The sequence below is a fragment of the Cydia amplana genome, chromosome 6 (assembly GCF_948474715.1).
Source record: "Cydia amplana chromosome 6, ilCydAmpl1.1, whole genome shotgun sequence".
NCBI classification, from domain to species: domain Eukaryota; kingdom Metazoa; phylum Arthropoda; class Insecta; order Lepidoptera; family Tortricidae; genus Cydia; species Cydia amplana.
The window spans coordinates 3,931,341-3,954,589 of NC_086074.1; the positions used below are offsets into that span (position 1 = coordinate 3,931,341).

General features: G+C 38.2%; 2 protein-coding genes across 7 annotated transcripts in view; one reads left to right on the top strand and one right to left on the bottom strand.

The window, feature by feature from the left end:
• LOC134648662 (serine/arginine repetitive matrix protein 2) overlaps positions 1–17,844 on the top strand; it is a 30,952-nt gene extending 13,108 nt beyond the window's left edge. The window contains exons 4-13 of one of the 5 annotated variants that reach the window (XM_063503151.1): positions 3,007–3,219; positions 4,590–4,649; positions 4,731–4,761; positions 4,854–4,882; positions 6,395–6,512; positions 8,511–8,563; positions 8,904–10,949; positions 11,947–12,027; positions 13,199–13,390; positions 17,700–17,844. In XM_063503151.1, the coding sequence (XP_063359221.1) occupies positions 3,007–3,219; positions 4,590–4,649; positions 4,731–4,761; positions 4,854–4,882; positions 6,395–6,512; positions 8,511–8,563; positions 8,904–10,949; positions 11,947–12,027; positions 13,199–13,390; positions 17,700–17,817 (2,941 nt within the window). In that variant the 3' untranslated portion in view covers positions 17,818–17,844. Of the gene's footprint in view, positions 1–3,006; positions 3,220–4,589; positions 4,650–4,730; positions 4,762–4,853; positions 4,883–6,394; positions 6,513–8,510; positions 8,564–8,903; positions 10,950–11,946; positions 12,028–13,198; positions 13,391–15,339; positions 15,508–16,559; positions 16,741–17,699 lie in introns of those variants that run through there. The other 4 variants (XM_063503154.1, XM_063503153.1, XM_063503155.1 and 1 more) reach the window with 4 other exon arrangements.
• The window catches only part of LOC134648698 (PXMP2/4 family protein 3), a 381,574-nt gene extending 359,547 nt beyond the window's left edge, over positions 1–22,027 (bottom strand). For both annotated transcript variants that reach the window (XM_063503206.1, XM_063503207.1), the window contains exons 1-4: positions 21,757–22,027; positions 21,302–21,394; positions 20,533–20,818; positions 20,028–20,144 (exon numbers count right to left, since the gene is read on the bottom strand). In XM_063503206.1, coding sequence (XP_063359276.1) covers positions 20,046–20,144; positions 20,533–20,818; positions 21,302–21,394; positions 21,757–21,845 — 567 coding nt within the window. In that variant the 5' untranslated portion in view covers positions 21,846–22,027 and the 3' untranslated portion in view covers positions 20,028–20,045. The remainder of the gene's footprint in view (positions 1–20,027; positions 20,145–20,532; positions 20,819–21,301; positions 21,395–21,756) is intronic.
• Positions 22,028–23,249: the final 1,222 nt, after the last annotated feature.

A 23,249-nucleotide genomic window follows, 5' to 3' on the forward strand; every position in this document is an offset into this window, starting at 1 on the left:
TTATATATTTTTAAGTACAACAATGGGTTTCGTTTGAGATATTGGTGTTCAGAAGAGAAATTATATCTCGTATACGTAGTAAGGTACTACGTTTTTAAAATGTTAAGTCTGGTTACATTTAGCAAGTTTTATAATTACTGCGCTTAAAGTCCCTACTATTATGCACAACTAAAATAATCTTCCTTGCTTTTTTAAGCTGATGTAGATAAATTATCATGTAAAATACGCCCATAGTTATATCGGAAGTATTTAATAAAATGATACAAGATATACATATAGGTATGGGTACGCGACTATTACTATGAGCCAAATACTATGAGCAATTTTTTTATGAGAGCAACCTTAAAATCCAAAAAAAATGATGTGTCGCATAATAAAGTTCTATTCGAAACGTTACACGATGTATGGAAACTAGGATTTACATGATTTCGGAATTGTTGCTATTGTTAAAATGCTGTAGTACCACATTTTCAGTAGGTAATTATAATAGATTAGCGTCAGTGGTACGTGAGTGACACTAGTTTACTCTGTAATGGAATAAAACCACAACACAACCACGTGTTGGAGCTAATTAATTCCCTTGATTTTGCCAACTAATGTTATTCAGCATTAAGCGTTTTCATCACGCAATGCTTTATCTATAACGGACAGACAGCTGAATATTAGTTATTCCTAATTAAGGCCGGCAGCCTATTACCGCGCCTACACCTCATTATACGGGAGTGTACCACCCTTAAAGCTGAATAAGGGTACCTAGTTGACTACAGAGCCCTTAAAAGCTTAGGTATAATGGGCGGTTTGACAGACCCAGGACGTTTAGGCTTAGAGTATTTATAACCTGGAGCCGGCTTTCAATAACTTACCCCTTTGCCAAAAAAACACAATGTGCAAAAGCTCACGTAAATACAATGTCACAATCGATTAATGCTCATTCCCACAATCTTAGCGTTTAGGTGACAATATATCTAGAAGTCGCTCTATGAAAATTTCAACGGTCTATGTATTCCGATTTATGACGTACTGCCAGCCAGACGGACAGACACTTCATGAGGTAGGCATCAGCAATGCGCTCACGCACACATGTATCATGCTATAAAAAAATGGCGAATTTTTAAAATTAGGTAGTGTTGTATTTTCCTTCAGTTTAAATTCAATAGCAAACTGCAAGATTTATTAAAAAGTTTCGTATCGTTTCGGTATCGTTGAAATACAGAATTTCCAGATGTCGTAAATAATCTTATAAATAATTTAAATGTACTGACTAGATGAACATATGTATTAAATATAGTTTACGCCACATTGGCATTCGCTGCACAGCGTTCTGCACGCCATTCATGTTGTAAATCATATTAGTAATATTGATAGAAATAAAGCTAGACAGTTTAATCCGTTACTATTTATGTAACAAAATGTAGGTGAAGGCAATAAAAAATATATAATACTTTGTACTGTTTTGAATCAAAACGATGCATTATAAAATTGACGCGATTGAAAGTAAGAATATTCGATTAAATCTCACAAACAAGTTATCGTGATCATTGATTACTACGCGTGTAACTATAAAAGTAAGTGATTTTACATTAAAGGTAATCTACGAGTCCGCATTGTAATCGATTAGTTTATTACAAATGGGACAAAACGGCTTGAAGAATTTTAAAATTACTTTAAAGAGAAAATAATGCGTAAAAAACGTTATACGACGTTTAGGTATGAATTCATTTATTTGTTCCTTATTAATATTCCCACATGTTGATGTTCAACGCGTTTTTAACCAAATTTCCTCTGCCAAAGACGCTTAAAACATCTTTACGTTTGCGAAAATTTCCAAGCGGGGAAAATAATGAGTGTTTTCCCGTCGGGGTAAAAGGGGAGCGCTCCCTTTGTGCGTCGAGCGGAGATCCTGTTTGCGCAGGCTGCGCGCGGCGCCCGCAGTAGCGCCGCCGGCCCGCCGCCGGCCGCTCTCACGTACCCGGCCCCCGCAATCACGCAAGTCTTCCATTAGATTAATAAGTCTATTTAGCTTAAGAAACCAAGTCTTCCAATAGTTTTAAGTATGCAAAGGGGCAGGGGATCGCGTCGCGAACAAAACACAAATAGAGTAGTTTTTGAGAGGCTATGGCGCGGGACGTTCCAAGCGGTCGTCGCGCCAGGGCGAGGCGGGCGGCCGCGTGCGGCGTCGCACGAACCTTTACCGGAGCCCCTACCACCGCCGCCGGAGACTCAGGGGCCTTCGCACGCGGCCGATGTGCTCGAGCCGGCGCTCCGCACTCTGCTCGCGGGCCTGCGTGGCACCTGCTGTTGCCGCTGCGGCTGTGCCGCGGCCGAACGCAATTATAACGATAATTTGCAGGTCTGTCTCTCCAATGACGAGGAGAGGAAGTCCATGCGGTCCGTCATAAGGTGTGCATTTTATCGATCACTAGCATGTAGGTTGTAGGCGTCAGCTAATCGTTAATTGAAAGCGCGCTATCGACTTGATTGGAAATTAAACGATTTCATACTCGTTTGTAGCCAACGCTTGGTATTGTGATATGCTTCGTTTTATTACAAACTTATCAGTATGGACTAAGTATGTTAAATTATTTTAATGTTTCCCCATTTCTAGCGCACTTAGGTGCTGCTCAGGTAAATATTCGTTAGTCTTCTTTGAAGCTTTATTAGGAACACTTCCATATAGAATAATATAGATAACAAAACATGCGTCAATTGTAGGTTCTCTTCAATTGTGCATACACGTAACACGTTTGGCATCATTATCTTATTTACTTGATTATATCATTTACTTGATTATAGGACTCAAAAAATGACATGTGAAAAGTGTTGAGTAATACTAAATAGGTCATGGTATATAGGTAGGTAAGCAATGATTTTCTAAATAGCTGTTCACTTATGGCGCTTTGACCTGTCATTCTAGTTTCTGGGAGCTACTGACACATCTAGTAATACCTAATTGCAAAGCGATCAGCTGTTCGCCTCAGCCATCCTGACTAGCTCGCTTGTCCTCAGCGTGCGCGAAACGCACGCGGTGGCGGAGGCGCAGCAGGCGAAGAACGCGCGGCTGCGCGACGCGTTCGGCATCTCGCCGCGCTTCGTGGAGGGCTCCAGCCTGGACCCGGAGCGGCGCGCGCGCGAGCACGCGGCGAGGTACCCGCTCGTGCGCACGCCCAGCCACGAGCGCGAGGAGCGCCCGCAGCCGCCCAAGAAGAAAAAGAAAAGAAGGTAATGCTGCATTCAACATAATAGGGAATGACACGTTGACGGGACGGCCATTTCGTGGTGGAAGGGCGTCCGCTAGCTGGCGCGATTGAACGGAGCGAGTGAGCGGGTTAAAGAAAAAGCGGCCAAGTGCGAGTCGGACTCGCCCATGAAGGGTTCCGTATTTAGGCGATTTATGACGGATAAAAAAAAACTACTTACTAGATCTCGTTCAAACCAATTTTCGGTGGAAGTTTACATGGTAATGTACATCATATATTTTTTTTAGTTTTATCATTCTCTTATTTTAGAAGTTACAGGGGGGGGGACACACATTTTACCACTTTGGAAGTGTCTCTCGCGCAAACTATTCAGTTAAGAAAAAAATGATATTAGAAACCTCAATATCATTTTTGAAGACCTATCCATAGATACCCCACACGTATGGGTTTGATGAAAAAACATTTTTTGAGTTTCAGTTCGAAGTATGGGGAACCCCAAAAATTTATTGTTTTTTTTTCTATTTTTGTGTGAAAATCTTAATGCGGTTCACAGAATACATCTACTTACCAAGTTTCAACAGTATAGTTCTTATAGTTTCGGAGAAAAGTGGCTGTGACATACGGACGGACAGACAGACGGACAGACAGACAGACAGACATGAGTGACATGACGAATCTATAAGGGTTCCGTTTTTTGCCATTTGGCTACGGAACCCTAAAAATATGAGCAACGCTAACTGGCGCGCGTGCGACGTGCGACGTATTTTACCTGTAATGGCCCCTGCGTGCACCAGCTAGCGTACGCCCTTAACTTGACATTTACACTTCAGACCTCCTGTGCTTTCCCATACGGTTCGTGCACGCTCCTATATTTATGTATTGTACTGAACACTTCCATCAAGTGACGAAATTGTTACTTCGACATTATGCATTTTGTTGAACTCTGGTTTAAAGAATAGCCATAGCGCACCATATAACAAAGCAGCAACAGCTTTTGTCTCATTTCTTTACGTCTATGTAAAAATGTATAAATACTATATGGCAGAATTATCAATAAACTTTATTGTAACAGCACATGTCATGTGACATGACTTGATAAAATATAAGTAATTAGAGTCAGACCGAGAAAAGTTTGCAGCGATTTTGATAGCCGACGCAGTGCAAGTGTTATTTTAAACGTCAAACTTCTATGAATTTATGACGTGTAAATAACACTTGCACTGCGTGGGCTATCAAAATCGCTGCAGACTTTTCTTGGTCTAACTCTAATCAACTTTCCTTGGCAAGTGACAGGCAAATTCAATAGAACTGCCACATCATACCACAACAATAGTAGTTGACAGTTACATTCTTTATCCACTCAATTGTTTACTGACGCTTTTGTGTTTTCAGCACATCGCCTGAAACAAAGAAAATAAAGAAGAAAAAGTCGAAGAAAAACAAAAAAGAAAAGTAAGTTTATTTGTCAGTTATCTTTTACTGTTTGTTGTATTGCATGTTTATAATTATAATAATAGGAAATTTTTCAACCAGACAGGTCATGTTGCCGCTATCGAAGAGGCAAGTATATTATTTAGAGTATTTCATTAATGGATATAAAATACTATCCCCGTTTTATAATGTACTTAGCCGATATATTTTGCTAATTTCAGCGAGAGAAAAATGTTATGGGATTTCATACGTAGGTATGGTAAATGTGATAAATATTATTTTAATATTTTCATGTTTTTCGAGCTAAAATCTTTACATCAAGTACAAACAAAGAGTATTTATCTGTCCGTCGTCCATGTTTTGTCTACTGTAAAAAAACATGTACCTAAATTTTAGTTTGTACTTGTTTATTTTTTGTGATAACTGATAACTGGAAATTACATTTATTGATTTTAAATAATAACATTTATTTATTTCCTATGTTTATTTTGAAGCCAAAAGGTATAAATTAACCTAGCCTCTGTTTTGAAATAAGATGCATTTTTCGGAGTATCGCAATAACACTAAGGTAATTTAGTAGCAGAATTAGGGCTCATTTAGACGGCGCGCGAACTCGCATGCGATTTTAGTTACATTGCGGACCATTGAGGTTACAACAATTCAGCCGACCGATCAAATAACGCTATGTAATGAAACTCGCATGCGAGTTCTCGCACCGTCTAAATGAGCCCTTGGTCAACTATCCTCAAAGTACTTCTGTATCCTTAAAGTGGTTCTTCAATATGCTCCTAGATTGAAATGAACTTTATTTCACGCTGTTTCTATTCACACAATGTTTACTCTCAAAGAATTATAGCACAACAGTTTCATTGGGTAAAGAGTTGAATATTGAGGTTTGATTATGGTCATAAGTCTGAGATGGCATTTATGTCGTTAATCTCTGAGCATAAAATTATAAACATGTCAAAACTCAAAATAATAAACGACGTAGGTGAAATAGTGTTGTGAATAACGCTCATTTCGAGGCTTTAATACTCGAACCCTTAAGACTCTCGAGGCTTAACGCCTCAAGGCGGCAAAGACGATTCCTTACGTCCATACGCTTAAAATAAATAAATACAATTCTCAAATATAGTCGAGTCTTCAAGACTTACGAGTCTTTAAGCCTAAAAATAAGCGTTATTCACAACACTGAGGTGAAACCTAAATATATGTGGTGATATAAATATATTATAGCCCCCACTTCTAGCAGTCAATCTCTTATCTATGGGTTTTTTCATTAAAATTCCAAAAATACAGGGTTCTTCTTACAAATCAGCAAATTTAAAATATACTACTTATACCATCGCCCACACTGTTAACTGTACATCGGTGGACCTTATGCCTTTTGTAATAAGGTCCATCGATGTACTAACTGATCGATGCTGTTTGTACAAGTAACAAGTAATGAGAATACCCTTAAACCACAGACAAGACATCCTCTAGACTGAGCATAGTAACGCTACCCCCTCTGCCACTTATACGGTAGTTTTACTCCATCTTCGAGTCAATCCCGTGCCGTGATTGGTCCGTGTCTTTGAACCGACCAATCACGGCACGGAATTCTCTCACCTCGTCCCCCCACACCCCTGTATTTTTGGCAGCATCGGTTTCATGAAATAATTGCTCTAAACTCCGTCTAGAGGATTCCTAGTCTATGCCCTTAAACAAACGCCTACTTCAGCCTTTCACCCTGTTAACTCCCACCACTTGTATCCCCCCCCCAGACAAGACGGCAAGAAAAAGAAGAAGCGCTCCAAATCCCCCGACACGGACAGTTCTAGCGACAGCGACACCAGCGAGTCGCGAGACAGCACCGACGACGACAAACGCAGGAAAAAGAAGGTAATTGTTACTTGATATGCCAGCCCGCCACCATCGAAGATTATGTTTTGTTACACTATTGGGCAACGCTGTGGGGAGTGGGAGTTGAAGGACGAGGTTAAGGCGATTTGTATAAACGAAAGATTAAAATGAAAAATAAATTGTTTCATGATTCTTTTTTTATTTACATGTAATTATAGATTTTAACAAATTGCAATTAAGCACGGTTCGAAAAGTTCAATTTGAGTATTGTGAATTTAAAACGTAAACTGTTTTTAGTGAATTTGAGTTTAGATTGTCTTTGGAAAGGCTGTTTTAGTAACTTACTGATAAAATTATTCGATTTGTTAAGTGGAATTGTGGAATTTTTTAATTAGCTTATTTTATTTATTAATTGATTCAAAAACACACTATAAATAGTATAAATTATACGATGTAAAACATAATCTTCGAACATAAAGTGTTCTAACAATGTTGGTTAAAATTCATATTACTTTGGGACTTGGGAAATGTTTGAACTTTTAAGATTATTTTCACACGTGTCCCGTTTAGACTCACTGGGCCCCACACACACCTTATCCCCTAGCTTCAGGACCCCGAATAGCTGATGTCTCCTTTCCCCTATTGTATTTCAAACATTGGCTAGAAGGGATCTACTATAAAATACTTCGCACCATCCTCTGCATATGAATTTGGGCGTCACATTTTATTTTTCTTAAATATCTCCTTACACCGCCCTGTTTCTTGTTACTTTTGCAATAGTTACAGAACAAATCGTAGCTATCACGAAATTCAGTTGCGATCTATCCCCCAAGCTTCATGTCTTAGCTATGGTGCCCGCCCACACTTCAATCTCTATATGTTACGGGGGAATTTTGTGAATGTGGTTTTGTCTTCCTACATACTTCATTTTATTTTAGTTTATTTTTCTGTAAATACAAGAAATAGACAGTAAAAATTATCTGTTTAACTGTGCATCATTTCATAGGATAGCCATCTTTATCTGAAGAAATAACGTATACTGTAAGTATATCACAAAACAATAACACTCAGTAAACACTATGTTAGGTGAATACTAAAGTACGTATTCCGTGCCAATCGGTAACGCATTCGAGTTAACATCTGTGATTAACGCTCGAGCGGGTGCTTGCGGGTCCTAGAGTGCACAGTTACTTGCATGGTGTTAGTAGTCCTTTAAACAGATGGTGGTTATATATTGTCGGCGCGTCACGGAAACGTGTCCGCTCCGTACGTCCAGCCTTCACATGGCGACCTTGCCACCGCCCGACGGGCCGACCCGGACCCGACACGTTTCCGTACCGACCCGCCCTGCCCTATGATTGAATGTGAAAATGTAACTAATCCATAACATTCTCCCCTTCTCATTTACCCAAAACTAATTAAGGATGCTCCACATGTTTAAATGGTATACAATACCACCACCGTTTGTTAAATAAGGTACGTTACCGACGTGTTAATTACCATTTGATTTTGTGTCTATGTATTTATGTATTTTAATTACCTACATTAATACTAAATGTTGACATTGTAATTGTGTTACTAATATTATATCTATCTCACTCGCACTGGTGCCAAGAATCGAACCATTTACAAATACCATTTATATATATTTTATTTTATTTATTGTTTCATGAGAATGTTATGGATAAATAATAACTAAACATTCTACAAAACACTTTATACATTTCATTTATACTTGCTTACATGATAGCTTACATTTATTTTAGTATTAATTATTATTTTTCGTCTATTAATTTTATAAATGGTTATTTAGAGTGCATGTGTAACAGTGGTATATTATTTTAATTCTGAAAACTGTTCATTAGACGATTTTGTGATTCGCTTTATCATTGAAGAATCTTCGAAGATCTGGTATGTGCGAAAGATTTGATTTGCCATAACGTACCTACCACTATAGACTTCTTGCATTGGCACCGGTGTTGGATGACAGTCTTCTATTGCGTTGATTATTCACCATTTGTTGTTGGATTTGAACAGAAAAAGTCGAGCTCAAGACGTCGCGGCAGCAGCCAGCCCTCTACCAGAGAAAGGTAAATGAAAACTCTAAAATTAAAACTTATTTCTGATAAATGAACCCCTCCTTCATAGCTGAATGTTTTCATTTCACATATGAGGTCACAGACTACAATAAATCAAAAGTATATTTCCTTTAGGTACTAAATCATTTGTTTGAACGTCCACTTGTTCACATACACAATGATTAATAGTCAAGACGAAATAAACAATCGGAAAAATATTGGAAGTTCTTAGTATGTATACTATGTATTGATCCAACGTGGTCAATATTGTACACCTGGGTACACAGTACACATCTTTTCACAATTTGTAATTTGTAAACAGCAAACAATAATGACGTAAATTGCATTGCAGCTCGCCAGTGAAAAACAAGAAGGCTTCTAAAGAAAAGAAGTGGGAAGAGACAAACGACAGAGAAAATGACAATCACAGAAACAGAGATCGCGAGGATAGAAACAGGAAATATGAGAAAAGAGACGAACCGCAGAAGAGTAGAAGTGAATCTAGAAGGAGAGACGGAAGCCCGGAGCGTCAGGCCTCGCCACAATACAGACATAAGTCTTATGTCACTAAAATAGACAATCGCAGAGAACGGTCAAGAGAGACCTCAGAGAAACGGGCACCCAAGCGCAACCGCAGAGACCGCTCATCCTCCAACGAGTCCCAAGAACGATTAGACAAACCAAAGAAACGTCGCGACCACAGCGGCTCATCGACCGAGAAACGCAGACGGAAAAGCGACTCCCCTGACAGAAAAGACGACCATTACAGAAAGGAAAAAGCACCCAACAGACGCAGAGAAAGCCCAGACGTCAAAGACAGACGGCAGCGGAGCGAGTCGCCTGATTATAGAAAGAGTAGAAGAGAGGAACGCGAGGAGTCACATGGGAGAAAGGATGATAGAAATGAGAAAAGAAGGAATAATCATGAGCGTTTAGAAGAGCCGAGAAAGAAGAATCACGAAGAACCGCGCAGAAATAGAGAGAGTTACGAAGAGCCGCGGAGAATCCGAGAGAGCTACGAAGACAAAAATCAACGCAGAAAGAGATCGCCCTCTCAATGTAAACGGTCACCATCGCCGGAGCGAGACCGCTCACCTAAAAACCGGAACAAAGATAGGAAGGAACCCGCAAAATCATACAAAAACTCGAGGCCGGAGAGGCGCGCCTCGTCTTCAGAATCCGAGGACGAACAGAAAAAGTCTAACAAAGCTAAAGATAAATCAAGATATTACAAAGACAGAAGCCCGTCACCACAAAGGGAGCGTCGGCGGAGCCCCAGCACAGACTACAGGAGGAAACGGTCGCCGTCCCCTAAGAAAGCGGACAAGTACAAGAGCGTAGTGAAACCTGGGGAAAACAAGCGCGAGCGCAGTCGGTCGAGGTCACCCTCGCCGAGTTCGCGCCGGAGGTCACCGACCCCTAACTCACGCCGGAGGTCACCGACCCCGGACCGCCGCCGACGGCAGCCATCCCGCTCCCCCGTCAGAGATAGACGCAGAGAGTTCAGAAAGTCCCTCGAACGAAAATCTCCCCCCAAGACTGTAAACAGAGACAAAGAGAAGGAGAACCATGAGCGCTCCCGAGAACGCGAGCGGCGAGAACGCAAATCTAGATCGCGAAATCGCAGCCGCAGCACGTCCAGCCTCAGCTACTCGCCGGCGAGACGAAGCCCCGAACGCTACCGCGACATTATAGACCAGTTACCGGAGAAAGACAAACGCAAATACATCAGGGTCCCGGACAAGAAGAAAACCTCGAACGTGAAACCCACGGCCGTTTGCTTGAGAAGTTCTTCAAGCGAAAGCGGCGATGGCGGCGACGGCGACACGTTGCCGCCCGACGAACGAGCGAGACAAAACGAACTAGACTTACAAGAATTCCACGACCTGAAACTGCGATTAGCTCAGAAAGCCAAAGCTTCCATGGAAAGGCGACGCGACGAAGAAGCGACCACATCCCGCTCGGAGCCACCGCTCGAAACCAAACGTACTCCCACTCCTGAACAGAAGTCTCCGGAAAAACCCAAAGAGATTGTAAAGGAAGTAAAGGAGCCTGAACCTAAAAAGGAAAAAAGTCCTTTGAATATAGAGAGTTCTCCGGACGAACGTAGGAAAGAAGTTCGAAAGCGAAGTGGTTCTCGTAGGAGTTGGTCAAAATCATCCGGTTGGCGGTCGTCACGATCGAGGTCGCGCGGCAAGTCGAGGTCTAAATCTAGATCGCGCAAGTCCCGGTCGCGCGACAAGTCGAGATCCAAGTCCAGGTCGCGCGGGAAGTCGAGGTCGAAATCGCGGTCGCGTGACAAGTCGCGTTCGAGGAACAAGTCGTCGCGTTCACGGTCGAGGTCGCGGTCGCGTTCGAGGTCTTCGCGGTCCAGATCCAGGTCCTACTCATCGTCAAGGTATGTAAATATTTCTTATATTGAGACGACAACCTCTTGTAGGCTTATGGGTATAATGGCTACGATTTTTTTTTAATTCTACTTTTGTGAAAAAACCTATTTAACCAACAATGTAAATAAGACTGATTTAAACTTTCACGATTTTTACACATTATTAAATTGTACAACGGGACTTAAACGGACTCCCAAGGTCGTCCGTTTAAAACGAATCCTCAGCCAGCAAGTAGCTACTTCCGAGCCTCGACTATAATTTACTATTTATGTCTCAATTCTGAAGTTGAATGTAGATAAATCACTAGTTTGCCAGATATAAAGTCGTCGGCTCATTCACTCTAGGTACACTCGCCATCAGATATATCGGAGCGGCTAAGGCGCTCACAAATATCTGAACACGCCTCTATTGTCAAGGCGTTAGAGTGCGTGTTCAGATATTGTGAACACCTTGACCGCTCCGATATATCTGATGGCGACTGTACAAGGCCAAGGAGTACGAGTATAATACCATAACAGCCGATAATTTCCCGTCTCCCGACAGTAAATATTCTAACCAGGGATGTTGCGAACATCCGCATCCGCATCCGCAACCGCGGAACTTCCGCATTATTTTCAACATCCGCATCCGCATAAAATCGATGCGGAGCTTATGCGGATGCGGATGTCAAACAAGTCGGTACAGGAACGTCTTAGCGGCGGCGTAAGTGCTAGGTAATTTCGTCATTACCTATAACGAAATCATCTAGATCCAGAAAAGTCGGCCAAGTTACTGTTTATTAAATATAACGCACCTATATTCTTGCTCAAATACTAAACGTTTCGTTTTTTTTTTAATAAAAAAATACTAAAAATGTAATATTTGACGTTTTCTAAGTACCTAATCTTGACATCCGCATCCGCATCCGCGGATGTTAGCCTTTAAATATCCGCATCCGCATCCGCGGATGTCAAAGAATCTGCATCCGCAACATCCCTGATTCTAACCTATTCGTTTCCCCTACAGGGGTTCCCGTTCATCTCGCTCTAGCTCGTACAGCAGCCGGAGTTCGTCTCGCTCCCGCTCCACGTCGACTCGCTCCTCAAGGTAAACCCCACACTAAAGTGTCATTCAATAGAACTTGCTAACTATGTAAACAAACCGCCATACTAAAATTGACACTGAATGTCAAATTACTAGTAACTTTTGTTTACATAGTTAGCAAGTTCTATTGAATGACACTTTAGCCACGACCATACAATATCACCTGCTGTTCTATGTCTACTAACTTATTTAATTCACTAGCAACCCGCCCCGGCTTCACACGGGTTAACAAATTATACATAAACCTTCCTCTTGAATCACTCTATTAAAAAAAAACGCATAAAAATCCGTTGCGTAGTTTTAAAGATCTAAGCATACATAGGGACAGACAGACAGCGGGAAGCGACTTTGTTTTATACTATGTAGTGATATGCCTCTGATGTTCCATTTACAAAATTTTAAATAAGCACTTAAGCGTCTGTGTCTGCAAGTTTTAAAGACTAGTTTTCCTCCGATTCTTCCTAAATACCTTTGAAATGTATTTGATCCCTTATGTTTTGGATGTAGAACACTGGGTGATATCGAATGGTCTGTTCTATCAGCTTTCGCTGGCAATTAAATGATATTAAGATAAGAAATATAGGTTTTATAGGATAAACTTCGACTTCGATACAGTTGTGTTTAAACTGAAGGAACTTTATTGTATTTTGAAATAAGATCGAACAAACACTTTAGGTTATATGGCATTGCTTATTTTACATTTGAAGTACTTACAGTAAACTTCCTGATGTGACTTCAAAATTATGTTTGTAAAAGTTTGTTCGATGTCACATTACGTATTTCTTTCGTTTCGATTCTCTCCTCTCTAAGGCAGGGCTCTCCAAACCCCGGCCCGCGGGCCAAATCCGGCCCGCCGACACCCAAAGCGTCCGAGGCGCAATATGGCCCTCAGGTAAAAAAGTTTGGAGACCCCTGCTCTAAGGTTTTTCAATAGTTTACGAAACTTACGAACGAAACATCAAACAAGCTTACGAAAAAATGAATGATACAATTTGTAAACGCCAACAGAGCCTGTCAAATTTATACCAAAATCAAATCGGGACAAACTCAATTGTCAATCAACAAAAAACTGATAAAAAAAAACAATTTGACAGACTCTAGCCAAGTTCCGACGGCATTAACACGTACAATTTTGTTTCCGTATATGCATGCTCGCTCATACCAACGAATACAGAACAATGACGGGCGTGTACGCCGATTACCGTAGATCGGCCCCGCGATCAGTGCGGTCACCCCGGTCACCGCGGTCACCGCGGTCACCGCGGTCACCGCGGTCACCGACGGGCCGCGTGGCGCGCGAGCGGTCGCCGTCCATCCCGCGGCGCGCCGGGTCGCCGAGCTTCCTCGACCGGCGCCGCATCACCAGGTGATGGGAGCCCGCCTGGTTGACGTGTACAAGTGTAGTAGCCGGTCACACCAGCACCTGCCAGTCTGTTCGAGCGTTAAGCTTTGGATTCCTCCGAAAACGGTGCCGTCATATGACGGCCGTCATATAGCGGCAGCAAAAGACGGCCGTCTTTACGGTGGCGACATGTGGAAAGTACCACGGCGTCATAACACACCGTCATCCACCAAGGTCAAAGCGGCAAATTTGAAAAATGTAGGCGCGATGGGATAACGTCCCATAGAAAATTTGAATTTCGCGCCGTTTCCTACTGACAAGATTTGCTTGACCATCTATAATTTACTTGGAGGATGAAATATCATCAGAAGGGGAAAATAATCGTAGTACGGAATCATTTATTCAAATCTCGTGTCATTTATTCAAAATGGCGTCACCGCTATCTAATAAAACGTTCACGAAACTATCGACAAGGTCATGACGGCCGTCATCTTACGTTACGTTGACAATCAACGTAACGTAACGCCGTCTAGGAAACCGCGCCATCTTGTTTACATTGACAACGTTCTAGTGACGTCAGTCAACGCTATACAGTGTGTGGCATATAACGCGGGCGAAAAATTAAAACGTAGATTCTACTCCTCAAACAATAAAACTTTTGTTCAACAACTTTATGAAATTATGTAGTTTCAAAATTGACCCTTTTTCAAACAAACTAAATAATATTTTCAATACACTTTAAATTCCGTCTAATTGACATTGCTTGTCAGTCTTGTCACCGTACAGGCATAATCAATTTCGTAATACATTGCGTGTTCGATTAAATTTTAAAGTGTTTTAAAATACAAACCACAAGTTATTTTTAAAAGTCGCTGAACAAAAATTGTCTAGTTTAAGGAGTAGAATCTACGTTTTAATTTTTCGCCCGCGTTATAGGCCACACACTGTATAGCGGCCGTAATATGACGGCACCGTTGTCGAAGGAATCCAAAGCTTTAGGGCTCGGAATTCTACGGAGCTATAGTTGGTCAAACCAATTTGTCAGTTAATAAGAACAAAAAAAACTATATTACTCATCCTTTTCTTTTGGGTATGATTATCTCTATGTTTGAAATGAGACAGTCCTTTGACAAACTATAGTTTTCGAATAGATTAACAGAGTTCTAAATTTACGATCGGGCGGATGCTATTCACGAGGCGTCATGAAAAATTGAAGTATGGACTGGCTTGTGACTGGACATGTAAACTGGATAGTTTTTGAGTTCTGGTCATCTAATAACATCCTGTGTGTTTGTCTTGGGGTTTCGCCTAACTTTTGTGCCCGATAACAATAGGAAAGTTTTAGGTGACCAAGTAGTGCTAAAAGTAAATGGTTTTATTCAAAATTGTCCGGTTTCCGTAAAACCAGAGTAAATTGATTCATTGACAGATTTTTTTAAAGATTATAATTCATATCTGTAAACCAAATGTTCCGTTGCAATGAATCAATTTACAACTTTTTTTTAAAGCACTTTTTTTTCGGGTTGCGTAGAAGCGTACGAATGAAGGTTATTGAAAGAAAGTTTTATATGCCATCATTTGTACGGTCGTAGTTGTTTGACGTTTCGGTTTAACATTGTTCGTGTGTCGCTTTTCTTATGCTAATTCTTTTTATTTTGGGCTTTCAATTTGATTTCGCCACTTGCCATAATATGGGAAACAAAACTACACTGAAGGGCAATGAAAACAGGGTCACAGCGTATAGACATTTCCATATTGAGTGACCTTTGTTATTGCTCACGAATCTACTTATAATACTAGGATTACATCAAAGAATACTTTATATCAGTTTAAATACATCTAGTCGACATTTAGAACACAAAATTTACATATTTTCCAACTTTAGAACTGAATTTCTTAATTTCTCCCGTTTCCTATGTTATGGCAACTTTTGTTTTCCCATATATATGTATTTTTCGTTTCATCTTTTATAGAAAAAAGTCACGAAAGCCTAGCACGAGTTCCGAGGACAGCGGTAGTAGCTCCGACTAGCGGTTCTAGTGAAGTGACTGTGTCGAGTGTGCTAGTGTATTAGTCTAGTTCTAAGCTATGTGTGTTGTAATTATCCGTATGAAATATTTCCAATACATTGATAAATCACATGTTGTTTTTATTATTATCAGTAATTATTTTCTGGCACTTTTTATTTAGAATGCAGGCTGTGAATACCGCATTTGTTTTTGTGTTTACATTATGATTTAAACGAGCATGTTTTAAAGGGGCCCACTGATTAACAGTCCGCCGGACGGTATCGGACTGTCAGTTAGAACAAAATTTTGACAGTTCCGAACAATTGACAGGTCGATATCGTCCGGCGGACTGGTAATCAGGGGGCCCCTTTAAAGCTGACTGGTAGATAATGCCTAAGTTGATCTTTTGTGCAATAAGTATTTAATAAACAAATTATTTGACAGGCTTACTTTACAAGTTTTTGGAAAATATTTCATAATGTAAACATAATTCTTATGGACACAGATTGTAAATACTCATATACATATTATGACATAATTTATATATATTGTGTATGCGTTAACCTATGCCACAGTTGTGTAGATTTTTTGGTATAACATGCGATATTTATTTTAGTTGAATTTATATTATAACTGGGTGACAACGATTTTTATAATTAACTTGGGTGTGCTACTAAACATTAGAATAAGAAAATTAACATAAATTGATCAGTATTTAAAGTTAATATTATAATTTATATAAATCATACTTGTTTGGTTTACAAGATCACTGAACTGATGGACGTGCGATTTAAATTAGAATTTTGGCCACTAGATGGCGCTGACTAGTTTTTTTTTTAATCAAGCCATACAGTACAGTGTACACTTGTACAGTCGAGTTCACAAACATCTTTACACGCCAACGTTTAAAAAATATATTTACACGACTCTAAGATACTAACAATAAGGTCGAGTAAATATTTACGGAACATTAATTAGCTTATAAAAATGTTTGTGTACTCGACGGTACATAGCGTCGGCGTAATGCCATCTAGAGAGTCACACGAGTCCTTGTCGTTTTGTACGTGTTTTAGTTCAGTAAGTGCTTAAAGTATGTTAAACCAGTAAAGAGATTTAGTCCAATATTCTGACAGTGCCATATTAAACTCAAATAGATGGACTAATGGTCTTATTTTCCTCCGTAGCGCACCCGTTGTAGATCTAACATCAAATAAATTCAAGTATAGAAGAAGATAAGAGCTATGAACTATTACTGAACTGAAGCTGTCGACCGCCACCACAGTAGATGAAGTGCTATATCGGACATTTATTTTGAGTGTGTTTTGTTTCAATTGTTTTATCTCATTAAAGTTACTTATCGTATAATTTTAAGTTGTTTTTTTTTTTCGTTATCGCTGCATGGTAGAGCTATTATTGTATTCATAAAATTGTTAGAACTCTTTTTTTATATCACGTACACTGAGTGTTTTTATGATTATGCTACTTTTGATTTGGCCAGAATGAAAGGTAAGCCATTTGTTAATAGTATTTCACGTTACTTTCCATTTGACGTTCTCAGGGAAACTATATCTTAAATCTTAATACAGCAAGATCTTTAATGTCATTAACGATGCAAAAGCGACCTTAATTCGACCACTTAAGGTTTATTTTCCTTGAGATCAACACAAATTACCGCATGGTTTTACATTTCATTTTCCTTACTGCATGTCTGATAATAATTTGATGACGATTGTTTTGAAACGGTTGTTACACAACATATCAGACGTCTAGGTTATAGGTTAGACCAGAAGCAAATGAATTTCATAATATTTGTAACGGTGCACATTTTTTGGTGATAATTAATGAACAAAGCCAATAATTTTAGCGACTAGCGACTAGAATAGAGATCGCTAATGCATCAGTAAATTTCGCGTCTTCGAAATCCTAGTTACATACATTTATTCGGCGCTGAAATGTCGTTTTATACTTTATACGACATTTAGTCAATGTGCAATAATAAATGAACTTTTATGAAAATTGCAGTTAAAAATTATTCGCCTACGAGACGAATATTGTGCTAATAATAAACATGCTAGCTCAGGTTTTCTTTAACGAGGCTGTGTAACATACGATCTCACGAGATTAAAAATGAATGGGTACTAAGGCCCTACCGCGAAACCAGAATTTCGTTATCTACCTACCTCTATTCTATCCTTCGAATATGCAAGAGCGATAAAGGCAGATAGCAAAATTACGAGTTTCCCGGTAGATCCACTGATCATTATCATAAGTATCATAACCTTACTAACTCCATTGCATCCTACTAACGTGTACTAACCGAACAGCGCACGCAAGCGGCCGATCCCGTACCACAGGCCGACACCATCTTCGCAGTCCAGCGGCAGTTACAGCAGTTCTAGCGAGCGCAGCTGGTCGCGCTCGCCTAAGCCAGAACGAGACTAAGACCGACTTTGTTTTTTTATGCAGACAGAATTTATTTAAGTGTTAGAAACTTCGCCATCTTGTGAAAAGATGAGTAAACTCCAGAGCTGTAAACAAACCTAGTTCAGAGTGGAGATATCTAAGAGAGTTATTAATAGCAGAAGAGGTATTTATCAAAAAAAATCTTACCTTGAATCTGGTAGGATGCATATTATTTGTTAATTAGGGGACACGATTTTTTTAAGACATCTTATACAATCAATAACTCCTTGTAACTAGCATTACCCATACCTATACGAGTAAAATTAGGTTCTATTTTGGGGAAAAGAATCTAAAAACTGTTTAGTTAAAAAAATACAGTTTTGTGTTTTAAATCGATGTCAGAATCAAAACCTATAAAAAGTTGATTTACTTTGATCATCCTTACGGGCCAAAATGGTGTGAATATGGGCTAATAGAATATTAGTGTTTCATTAGGTATTCTACATTATCATAATATTTGTTCACGATAGTTTTAGACACGAAACACGCTTACCAGTTGTAGTTACAAGAACATCGAGGAATTCTAGTCATTTAAGTATGGGCATATTTAAAAAAAACTATATTTTAGTTTTAAAAATGAGACCCTTATTTTTTAGTTAATTATTGAATCTAGTCCAAATGTAATCATTCCAGTCATATACATCATTTTACGTTTTTAATGTTATTATTTTTTAATTATTTTTACACTTTTACTCATTGTTGGTAATATTATTTTAAATTATTTTTAGATGTAAGCTCTAACAGTACCAAAAATACTCTTTAATATTTATATTTTAATTAGTAAGGTGCAATATATTTAATGAAAAAACATTATTATACATATTTACAATTTCCCAACCTAGTTTAAGTTTACTAGTCATTCACGGTAATTTGTTTTTTACTAAATAATGCTCTGAATTAAATGCTGTTGTATTTTAAAATATAGCTATAGGTCCCACGTCCCACAGACGTGGTTTCCTGTGTATTTGTAGTAATTAAGTATAGCAAGAATTTTTAATGACTTGAAATGAAATCATGTGAAAAAAGGTTGAACAAAGCAATAATTTGTATTTGGGCGGATATTGAAATGATACTCATATTATAACAAAATACATTGTATAATATACACGATAATAAATAAAATATAAGTATTTGATCATAACGAATCTCAATAAATGCACCATAAATAAAGAGTTGGTATTGCCAGCCACCGTAATTTAAGTTGATACAATTTCTCAAATAAGTGGGTAGACAAATACATAAAAAATATAATGGATCCAATTGCTGTTGTCAAATAAATACATTCCATTTAGCCATTTGTTTCATTATTATAACATTTTTTAGATAACCTAATTCTTAAGCACGAAATTGTTCCCTCACATCACTAGAAATAACAGCAAAAATCATATTCCATAAGTATATCCATACTATAATTACTAGATGACAATAACAACAATAAAAATATATAGCACTAATAACATTAGTCAAATGGAATGGTCAATAGTAAGAACAAAAAAATAAAATTTAAAAAGAAGTAATTTCAGTTACAAAGCTTTATAAATATAAACTCACTAGTTCCGTCCGCTTATGAACGATAAATATTTCAGTAATTTTTTACATCAATATAAAAATCCCTGTACCTAAGTGTTAATAGTTTTATCATGACATGATAATATATTATCTTAAAACTAGTAGAAACATAATAACATTCATAAACTTTCAAACTTATGTTCTAACATGATAAAAAATATAGAATTTCTGATAAAAGTATGATAATTATTTTCTTTGAGATATCGATATTGCCAACTATTTATGTAATTATTAATAACCAATGACTATCTAACATTCATTTGTTTTATCTCTTAACAACCAAAGACCTAATAAGTTTGTAAACCAATTGCTTAGCATAAAAATAAAAGTTGTGAACTAGAACCTTAGTTGGCCCGTTTGATTTTCTAGAATTTCTAGACCTATTAACAATAACCTGGTCCCACAATGTGTAAGTCATAAACAGCTATAACTTTCTTTAGAGTAATAAGGCATAGACATTTGATGCCATTTTTTAAAGCCCCCACCATATAGTAACATTACTAGTCTGTCAAACCATTTCCGTCAGTTAAAAAAAGCGGCAAATTTAAAAAATATAGGCGAAGCGTTGTCGTCCCAAAAAATTAATTTCGCGCCTTTTTCTACTGACAAATATGTTTGACCGGCTATAGTTTAGTTTATTACTCCTTCCTTTCCTCCTTCTGTTGGCGTTGGCGTCTCTTCGTAGCCAGGAACATTGCCCAGCCGAAACCGACTAAATTCATGAACAGTACTCGCAGCTGAAAAAGAGATACATTTTTGAAATATTTCCAGATACTGCACTAAAACTTGTTGATAGTCGTCAGCAGTGGGGTCAAGGATATTGTATACAATTATAATAAATTACATACTGTTTAAATTCACATATATTAAAAGATATAAATAACTTTACCTAGAAATTTGTTAGCAACAAAATATATTTTTTGTAAAAATCAGCCAAGCAAATAAGAATAAATCTGGTAGAAATTAATAACTCGTCACCTAAAAGTGATATTTACCTTTAAAAAGATCAGAATTTTAACGGAAACAAAAGCTTTCACTCATTTATTTAAGTTAATTTTTTACAGTTTATATAGAAACAAAATAAATTAAATTTTTAGAAAATATATAATTAAGGTTTTCACTAACCATTGGAGGCACAAACGCCAAATTGATAACTTGGAACAGTGTCAACCATTTCCAATTGGCTTCCAATACCGTTGAGTATAATGCATACAGCTGTTTAACGGCAGCTGAGTGGTTCTTGCCCTCAAACCTGGCCAAGGTGTACAGCGAGAAGGCCTGCATGAACGGAGCGAATACCAGCCTTTCAAATAATAGCTTCTTTGCTAGAGGGAAGGCCACTACTTCTTCGGGAAACAGTCTCTCTGCTATGTTGTAGAAGTAGTGGGGGATTGTACCACCAAATAATAACCTGGGGATATAAAATATACAAATTAACAACATACAATTTGGTCTGCCATTTGTATTGGTAGCAGAATACCTATAAAACAACAGCAACCTTGTATAGTAGAAAAAAAAACGAATATTACTGAAACATTCTGAATCAGTGCTAGATTATACAGTAACTAAGTGCCACTTGCACCATTCCACTAACCCTGGGTTAGCAGAGTTTACCCTGGAGTTACCATGGTTACCAGTACAATTTGACACTGAGTTAACGCTTTAACCGCTTAACCTTGGGTTAGTGGGATGGTGCAAGTGGCCCTAAGCAACTGCTTGGGACACTTAAAATCTCAGAAATATGATGGATGATACCATAAGAGGCACCATGCTCTAAAAATACTCATGGCATTCAAATTGTCTTACTCCATCTCTGGCCCTAAATGTTTTTAATTTTGACATCGTTAGATTATCTAATTAGTTTGATAAAGTATGTTAATTAACTATATCTTACCCATATAATCCAAATGCTAAGACCGGATCAAGTCTGACACAGTCTCCGGCTACAACTTGCGACACAATGCTAGCTGCTGATCCCACAACACAGCTGAAATGCAATGAATTTGCAATTAAATCTAAGCAAACATCCATACAAATTTAGAGGAATGCAAAAAAAAGAATTAATTACTGAATTTTGTTTTTTGCGTTTGTTCCTCTAAATTTGACAGTGTATTTAAAAAAAAAAAACGAAAATTACAATAATTCCATCCGAACTTAAAATACAGCGTATTATCGCAATTTATCTTGTTAGTGCTGACATGGAAATAAAATGTACTATCTAAGTATCTACTTTTAGTAGTAGTACTAATAGATCATTTGTAGTACTTAGTAGTAGTCTAGTCATGATAGTAACGTTTTTGTACTCCGCGGCAGGAATGTTTACTTTCATCCTATTATTTAGGTACTTACCTTGTGATAGCTTTTGTTTTAATAGGATTCAAATACAGGTTTTGCAAGTATGATGCCACCAAATTCATGATCGGTTTCGATAAGGCCATTTCGGTATTTATGGGTTAATTATTTGATAAAATACAACAACCTTCTTAATCCAGCTAGAGTTATGCTGGCACTGATAGCACAATTACTTTATTTAGACATGTAATGTTATTCACTTTGATAACTGATAAAGTTATCGGCACTTATCAACAAACGTAAAGTGACAGTGAATTTCCTTTTCAGTTCAAAGGCCGGACCACAGATAGTTGAATTAAATCGCTGTCATATAGCCTCGTAAGTCCCCGCGTACTTGTACAAGTACAAATTAAGGATAGCACTGCAGACCTGACATTTTAACTACATAGATGGCGTAACTGCCTAATGTACTTACTCAAGTACAAATTTTTCATTCCCCATTTACCGGGTAGTTTTTTTACAACGGCAACACTAACACGGTCATTCTCATTCTATATTCTATGGTCAATTACGCCATGTTAGACAGGTAAAGTCAACTGTCAGTGTCAGTGTCACTTTTTCGCAAAATGGCCACACAGTCAGGTCGCTGGCCAGCACGAGGTAAGATAATCGGTTTATATTCAAGTAATCACTTGTTTTTTCTGTTGTCATACGAATGTATTAGTATATTTAAATTATAAATATTGTAAAATAAACAATATTTCAAAGAAACCTGTATATTTAAGGAGGTTTGTGATTGGTCAAAATAATTTGTACTTACGGTAGTACGTTCGGTCTAACTTACAAGTATTTTTTTTCTTATTCTAGCGTTTGATGAAAAGCAAATATCACAACTTTTCAATAACTATGACTTCAAGGACTCGGATAATGAAGATATGTTTATATCTGTACCCGACCAGGAATCAAATAGGGACTTTTCTTCGTTTTCGGAATATGAAGATGGAGAAATAGAAGTTGCAGTACGCGGACGTGTATCTAGTCATCGATTTCAAAGTGCTCGTGGTCAATGAGCTGGGCGTAACCGTGGAAGAAGCACAAGTGTACAAGGGCGCGACGTGGGCAAAGTACCAGGGATAGGTCTGGAGATCTAGTCCAGGTTTTGAACACCCAAATCCAACCTCCGTGGATGTAGTGTGGTATTAAAATAATGAAATGAGGTTATTTTATTCACCTTTTTATAAGAAGAAGATTAGTTATGTTGTAATAAAGTAAAAATTTTACTTTAGTGATGTTTAGAGAAAATATAGATTTAATTTTAAATTTAAATAAATGCTTTAACTTTTTTTATTATACTGTGTAAAAACCCAATGTACTCACACAAGTACAAAATATTTTCAATAATTTCCTTCTTAAAGAGGTGCTATACATAAAAAACATACCATAAAAAATACTGAAAATAAAACCTCGCTTCAAAAAATCTCTAATATCGACATCTTTTTGTTTCGGTCTGAAGCACTACTCTTGGTTTGTACTTGGTATAGTACAGCCGG